The sequence below is a fragment of the Cucurbita moschata genome, unplaced genomic scaffold (assembly GCF_002738365.1).
Source record: "Cucurbita moschata cultivar Rifu unplaced genomic scaffold, Cmos_1.0 Cmo_Scf00030, whole genome shotgun sequence".
In the NCBI taxonomy this organism is placed as follows: domain Eukaryota; kingdom Viridiplantae; phylum Streptophyta; class Magnoliopsida; order Cucurbitales; family Cucurbitaceae; genus Cucurbita; species Cucurbita moschata.
In genome coordinates, this window is record NW_019268546.1 from 628,210 (window position 1) to 636,479 (window position 8,270).

The following is an 8,270-nucleotide window of genomic DNA, read 5'->3' on the forward strand; positions in this document are numbered from 1 at the left end:
TTTTTTTTTTTTTTTTTTTTTTTTGTGTGTATTGTTGCTCTAGTTCCTTGTTTCCTGCAGCCTGTTCGTTTGCCTCGTTAATTTCTCCTTCATTTTGTTGAGATTGCCTTGAAAGTTGATTTTAACTCATCTTAGAGCTTGAAATTTTGGATGTAGTGTTGGTTTCATATAGTCTCTTCCTTTTTGTACTTAGTTGCTGAATCTAAGGCCCATGCAATGGAAGTTCTGAATTCGAAAAATAGGTTAATTTATAGGGAAACTCCCACTATTAGTTCACGAACCAAATAATTCTCAAGTCTTAGCGATCGAATTTGTAATTTATTAGATGAACATGAAGCATCTTTACCCTCTGTTCCCAAGTTTTATCTACCTTGAATAATCAACAAGCTATTTTGGCCATAAATGCATTTATTGTCACATGGATTTGGGTTTGTGCCCTTCTTCAAAAAAGTTAGCTGCTACTCAGAGGTGGGAGCTCCTACCTAAATCCCTGTCCAATATTTTTTAGGAAAGCCCCCTTGATGTCCAACTTTGAGTGTAAAAAATACTTTCATTGAAGTTCATAAAAGGCTAAACCAGGCTTTGATGCCTGTTAATGGTGTTAACTGTAGAGATTAACCTAGTAGTTCCTCTTTTCTTCCTTTTCTTTTTTATTTGGAAGATTTTGCTGATATATAACACACATTATGGTGTGCAGAACCCAGCTAATAAGAGGCAGATCAATTGTGATGAAAAGCTAAAGGCTATATTTGGTGGAAGAGAGAATGTGGGATTCTTAGAGATCGGAAAATTGCTATCCCCTCATTTTGTGAAGTCGTCTAGTTGACCGTCAAACTTCCAATGCATGTATCGACTTAGTTGTTCTAACAGTTATCTCTCAACCTGTCTTCCAAATGGCTGAGATGATGTTGTGCTGTGTTTGGCTAATCTTGTGTACTCCTTGGTTTGCCTCTGCTTTAAGAAAATATTTCATACCCAGACCTTATTATTGATTATGCCTAGCTTTTAAATGGTTTTCATTCAATGTTGGTCTCCTTGCTTCATAAGAATATTTCCAATGGTTTAAATCACTTTGAACAAACTAAAAAATTTGATCCCTATATGTGGAATAACTAGCAAAATAACTACAAACAATATGGAGCTGGATTTAAATGTTAGTGTTAGTTTGTTAGATTATAAACGAAAGTGCACAAGAAGTAACATAACAAGGAGGAATGGAAAAATGAATAAATTTATTGATTTGAGAGTCAATTAAGACAGATAATGAAAGGGGAGAGCAAGAAGATTAATTGAGAAGATGATGAACCCATTGATCAAGAATAGAGGGGGAACCATACCAGGGTCTGAGTTCATCATCAGAGCCAACTGGGGAGTGATAGACTCCATCAAAGCTAACGTTGATAGCTCCCTCCAAATGGGCAGACACTTCTGGAACCACCCCATCTCCCCATACCTCACTCTCCCCACACACCTGAATCATGTCAGTCATACATCGACATTAGCATTTTTATTTATATTTAGTATTATTATTTTTTTAGTTCAATATATGGAACCGAGCAGAGATTCAAAATTTTGATCTTTTGGTCGATGATACATATCAACTTTTAGTATACATATCATACTAACCTGCTCTATATTCATAATGAATATACCATCAATTGTCCAATGTTTTTAAATTTATTACCTGCTTATATCCTTGCCCGACGAAGCGAGCGCGGAATGTGGGTGTGTTTGCGATGGTTAACTCTGGAGCTGGTTGGTTGTTGGTGATGGAAGCAGCTGCAGGAATGGTGTTTGCATCAGAGTAACTGAACAAGCGAGCCCCTTGGATGTACCTGCATTTGGCAATGCCCGGTTTGACACAGTTCTCAGTACATTTTTATAAGTAGACTCAAGGAGTAAAGTCTGAAGTTAACATAGTTAATTTGATAATCCATCAAAGTTTCATTGTTTTTTCTCTACTTTTCTTTCCTTTCATAACCTCCCTCTCCTTGACATAGTTCTAAGGTTTTTCTAACTTTTCTTCTCCTATCTCTACATAATTCTCTCAATCATAGTACAGAACCACATAGTTTTCCTTTCTAAGTTTGTTTCTAGACTCAAACTGTTCTTATAAATTTGATAACGAAGGTTAAAATTTGACCCAGATAATAAGGCCACACTGGCACCTAAAGACGAAACAAATTGAATTCTTAAGCAAAGAAAACAGAGTGAGATCTCAAAGTTTCCATTTACCTTCCTGCTATACATACATATTTCAATTCAGGATTGTAACCAGGTTTTGAGCAGTATTTGTCCACATAATTCAGAAGCCCCCTCGTCTGATCAATCACTCCTGGCAAATGTTTTGGAGGTGGCCTAAAAAAAACCATTGTTAATCTTACTGTTAGTTTAACATGAAAATTTAACAAAGCTCGGGATGATAGGATACAACAACCATTCATTCAAACACGTAATCTATCATTCTTATGAAAAAAGTTTTATGTATACGACCAAAGATACATTTATATTTTCCTTTTTGTCCCTAAACTTTCAAAATGTCTATTTTAGTAATTGAATTCTAAAAAAGTGAATTATTTGGTCTTTGTCACCGTTTTACTATCGATATCCACTCCATATAATATTCGCCTTGGCTAACCTCTGCAACTATAGTACATCACATTTGAAATCATTATGTTATGAAAGCTTAATGTATAACATATACATAAACATAAAGTTCGGCCTCAACTTACAGGTGAGGGGTTCCAAGAGTCAGCAACATGGAAATATGAGATATACCAAATTCTTCCATGTAGACTCGTGCAAGCCACCCGCCTGCTGAGTGCCCAATTAAGGACAAAGCCTCACCTAAGATTGTTGAAAAATAGTAGATGAGAACAGAAACTCATGAAGTTCAGCAAAACAAGAATGAGAAGAGGAAAAATCTATTTTCATTGAGCTTTTGGACAAAAATTCTGTCGCATCACTTCCCTATTCTTTCCTGGTATGCAAATTTCTACTTAATTAGTTACCTTCCATTCCCAAGATCCATCCTAGAGTGCCAAGCCATGGCTTGAACATTATGAATAATGATGTTTTAGAAGTAACGTGATATTACTTATAACTGCTATGAACCATAATGAAAAACATTGCTAAGCCTACAGCTAGTGTTTTGGCAAGTATAATGCAGCCATCAGCATCCAAGGCCACTTTTGTCATGAAGAATAGGTTCATGAATCACCCATTTTTTGTTCTTCACCCATTTTGATATATGAACCATCTTGGTTCATGTATGACATTAATGCTTCTACGCTTATATAAAAGGTTGTCTAGGATGGTTGAGAGGCATTGAAATTGAGTGTCATTTTGTTTTTACCTAGTGACATTTGGGAGAAACTGTGTTGAGTGAGATTTTGTAGTGTGATAGTATGAGATATACTCTTTGTAAACACTTGATTATTAAGATTGGTTGTCATCCGTGGATATAGGAGAATTTCTTCTCTCTGAACCACGTAAATTTTTGTATCTCTTTGTTTAATTTCTATTTGTGGGTGTGTGAGTGCGATCGATTTTTGTTTCCACTTCCGTTACAACGTTGAATTCATCAAACAAATGTCCGCTCCTTTGACTTGATACAACTGCAAGGTTGGATTATGCAGTAAAGTGTGATATAGAATCTGAGAGTGTTATTAAGTTATCCACCTAGAATCTTCAACCCAGAATCTAAAAGGTGAGTTTAGTAGCCTAAGAATCCAAACTCAGCTTCCCAACTCAATGACAAACAAACCCAAACCATCCCTCAAAGAATATATCAGAACAATAAAAATGATAAAAAAAAATAAAAAAAGGGCAAAGGTAAGAGGCAAAAACGAAGATAAACACCTTGAGCAAGCTCCTTGGCTTCTTGGATTGCCTCATCAGTTTTGTTCAAATACCTGCTCACCAGCTTAAACAATCAAGCAATTAATCCCTAACGCACGCAAAAAGTATATCCCAAATCCCAGCCTAAACAAATGAAATTGGACATTGGAAGTACCAATCGAGGACAGGCCGAGGCCGGAGAGTGCCGCGCCAGTAATTAGGATCAAGCAATCCAGCAGCATTCCTCAGCCAGTCGATTCTCGACACCTTAACAACCACGGAGGGAACTCCGTACCGCTTTTGCAAAATAAGCCTTAATTTGTCGTAGTCCCCGGAGTTGTTCCCCAAACCCTAGAAATCAAAATCGAAATCGTCATTGCTACGATTCAAATTGAAAACGAAAACAGATAGAAAGAGAGGAAAGAGTGAAGTTACAGGAAGGATGACGGCAGGGCGAATGGAGCAGGAAAATTTGGGAAGGGGAGAGGCGGAGAAGCAGAAGGAAGGCTTGAAATGCAGAGGCGAAAACGAAACCGCCATCTCTAAGCTATATTTCTTGGTCTGAGCAGAGCTGAGGGACTGTTGGCCAGAATTTGTAGCGATGGCGCGACTGCATTGCGCAGTTCGGGAGAACGGTCTATCTGGTGAAAACTTGAGCTAGGTGTCAACACGTGGAACATGCTTTAATCTTTCAAATCTTAATTAAATTTTTTATTGGACAAAATTAATAAAATAACCCTAAATTTATATTTTTATATTTGCTTCCTTTGGTCGGTTAGGCCGTTAAGTTCATGGTTTGAGAGGTTCCACGCCCTTTTAAAAAAATGTTTCGTTCTCCTCTTCAACTAATGTGGGATCTTACAATCTCTACCCACTTCAAGACCCAATGACCTCGCCGACACACCACCCGGTATTCAGCTCTTATAAAATTTGTAATGCCCTAAGTCCACTGCTAGCAAATTTTGTCCGTTTTGACCCATTACATATCGCCGTAAACTTCAAGGTTTTAAAACGTGTTTTCTAGATAGAGATTTTGACACTCTAATAAAAAATATATTTTGTTCCTCTCTCCAACCGATGTACAGATCTTACATCATAAATATCATTAAACATTCACAAAATCACAAACATGTCACTAGTCACTAGCAATTTGTTACAAACATGTCACTAGTCACTAGCAATTTGTTACAAGGATCAAATATTTTTAATTTTCATACCCATCCTAAAACAACTTTAACATTTATCATCAATCAATTTAACATCATATCAGGGATCTATTGGATTAAAAACATAGATCATGGGCTGGGCTTGATTTTGGTGAATCCAATAGATCCATGAGCTGGGCTTGATTTTGGTGGATCCAATAGATCCATGGGCTGGGCCTGATTTTGGTGGATCCAATCGATCTATGGGCTGGGAGACCCATGGGCCTATTTAATTAAAAATAAAAAAACAACATAGATCATGGGCTGGGCCTGATTTTGGTAAATCCAATAGATCCATGGGCCTATTTAATTGAAAATTAAAATGAACAATATAGATCATAGGTTGGGCTTGATTTTGGTGGATCCAATGGAAACATGGGCTGGGCTTGATTTTGGTGGATCCAATAGATCCATGGTCTGGGCCTGATTTTGGTGGATCCAATAGATCCATGGGCCAGGCTTGATTTTGGTGAATCCAATAGATCCCTGGGCTGGGTTTGATTTTGGTGGATACAATAGATTCATGGGATGGGCCTGATTTTGGTGGATCCAATAGATCCATGGGCCTATTTAAGGGCTGGGCCTGATTTTATATAAGATAAGGGACAATAGATCCATGGGCCTATTTAATTAAAAAATTTATGAGGGACCATTTAGAAATTAAAAATCAAATTCAAATTTGATTCAAGCAAGTCATTTTTTAAATTTCAAAAGTCAAATAAAAACAACATTTAAATCTCAACATAAAAAATATATGGACCAAATAAAAAATACATATATACATATACATATATAATACATTACATATATATATACACATAAATACATACATATATATATATATATGTATATATATAATTTTTTTTTCCATTCCATATAATTTGGAGAATCTCCAAACCCACTCTAATTTAAAGAAGCGCAAATTGACGTCATGTTTAGATATCTCATTCATTACCAACCCACTCAACCATCATGAGTTAAGTGTTTCCTGCATGTTTTGTTCTCACTCACATGCATTTTAAGAAAATTCTCAGGAGAACATCTAATATAGAATTACTCCAAACTAAACACACTTAACTTTGAAGTTTTTATGACTGAGTCACTGAAAAAGGAAGGTGCACATTGTTGGTATGATAGGACTTTCAAATTTTCTTAAATATTTCTGAGTCATTATATTCTCACAGGCTTTCATTCGGACGTGGTTTCAGCTTATTAATATACCCTTCATTTACTCGAGTGTCACAGTTTAGGTTTAGTCTACCTCCAAACTCGTGCCTCTTAATAGTATCATATTTTCGAGAATATAATTTAAGAGATTTTGATGGATTTGTTTAAAATTTATGAGTAGTTCAAAACCCATTATAAAGAACAAGTGGATGAGCCAATTTCCCACTTGAAGTTTGAGATAAAACTTTGATGTATGAATGTGAAGGTCAAGAAATAGACAATTGCAAGACGTTGACATAAACATGTGCATGATCTCTTATTTATTTCTCTAAAATAATATAAAATTTTATCTAACTTTGAAAAATTAAAGCGGACGCCGTCTTTTGATATACATGTGAAACCGTCTCTATGAACTTGTCAAATATTGAAAACGAAAGAAAATAAAATATTAAAAATTAGGGTTTGGGTTTTCTGGAAAATTGTCTCAAGTGATTGCATACCGAACAAAATTAAAAATTATTTGAATTTTGGTCTTAATTTAAGTTGGATACTCGTAAGCCTTTTGATAAGGTTCATGTTCCCCTCTTCAACTGACGTGGGATCTAACAATTCACCCTCTTTTGGGACCATGGGGACCAACGTTCTTGTTGACACACCACCTGGTGTCTGACTTTGATTCTAACGTGGGATCTCACAATCCACTCTCCTTTAGGGCCTTGAATCTGATACCAACATAGGATCTCATAATCCACTCTCCTTTAGAGCCTTAGGGGCTAGCGTTCCCACTAGCACAATACCCCAATGTCTAGCTTTGATACCAACGTGAGATCTCACAATCCACTCTTTTTTGGGGCCTTGGAGGCCAGTGTCCTCGTTGGCAGACCGCCTCGTGTCTAGCTTTGATACCGTTTGTAACAGCCTAAGCTAGAGAAAAGTTTCCACACCCTTATAAGAAATGTTTCGTTCTCATCTCCAGACGACGGGTCAATTTTTTGAAATTTGAATTTTTTTTTTTTAAATTTAGAAAAAAAAACCCCAAAAGACCAAAATATTTATAAAATGGGCATGTAGGACTATATGTTTCAAAAATAGGGTCATCTTTTAATTTATTTTCCCCCCTAAGATCCAATCTTTTATTTAGAGTTGCCCAATTTCATATTCTTTGTTGGCCAAACATTTTGTTCGAATTTAATGTCATATCCATAAGGTCAAAATCAATGTCTCATGGATGCTACTTTTTTTTTTTTTTTTCTTTTTAAATCCCATCAACCACATGGACACCTCCCGATGCTTGTGAAGATATGAAAACTTTCACGTCTACTAATTTTTTTCAATTCGGGTAGGTGCTTATTGTATCCATATCTCTTCACAAAGTCCACGATACGAGTTAATAAGATAAGGAATCAACTACAAGGGGAATAAGATTCGGATTATCTTGTTGATCGAATATCTCAAGCCAAGAACACTTTGTTTGAGATTCGAATCACTCCAGAAGCAAGATCGATCATGTCTAACTTCAATGATTCTTGTTGATCAAATATCTCAAGACAAGAACACTTGATTGAGATTCGAATCACTCCACAAGCAAGATTGATCATGTCGAGCTTGAATGATTCTACATGCAACCTAAACTACGTAGAATTGCAAAGAAACTTAGCCAATGGCTAAAGAAAAGCACAAATGCTTTTTTTAATATATTTTCCAAGTCTCTTGGTTCATATCACGAGTAGTTGAATCAAACCCGTTTCGTGTATGGTAAAAGATTCGAGCATTTAATCTATATTTTAACTAGATGAGTTATGTTCGAGTGACAAACTTGAAAGTTGTATATTGCATGAATAAAATTAAGGTAGAACATACTGGCTGATCCAATCGAGCCTTTGTTTAATGATGTTGAAATCAAATAACAAAACCGTGCACGACATTTAAAATATTTATATTTTGTGATAACATCAATTCGTCGAATTAAATTTTAATTTGTCAATTTGAACATAACTCAGTGCATAAGATATTAATTATCATCTAAAAAAATAGGTGGTTTGATACTCGTTCTATAAT

General features: G+C 35.8%; 1 protein-coding gene across 1 annotated transcript in view; it reads right to left on the reverse strand.

Moving 5' to 3' along the window:
- LOC111464459 overlaps positions 1-4,491 on the reverse strand; it is an 8,482-nt gene extending 3,991 nt beyond the window's left edge. Inside the window, exons 1-7 of the mRNA XM_023108665.1 lie at positions 4,276-4,491; positions 4,016-4,191; positions 3,862-3,914; positions 2,733-2,847; positions 2,236-2,358; positions 1,685-1,835; positions 1,338-1,471 (exon numbers count right to left, since the gene is read on the reverse strand). Coding sequence (XP_022964433.1) covers positions 1,338-1,471; positions 1,685-1,835; positions 2,236-2,358; positions 2,733-2,847; positions 3,862-3,914; positions 4,016-4,191; positions 4,276-4,380 — 857 coding nt within the window. The 5' untranslated portion in view covers positions 4,381-4,491. The remainder of the gene's footprint in view (positions 1-1,337; positions 1,472-1,684; positions 1,836-2,235; positions 2,359-2,732; positions 2,848-3,861; positions 3,915-4,015; positions 4,192-4,275) is intronic.
- Positions 4,492-8,270: the final 3,779 nt, after the last annotated feature.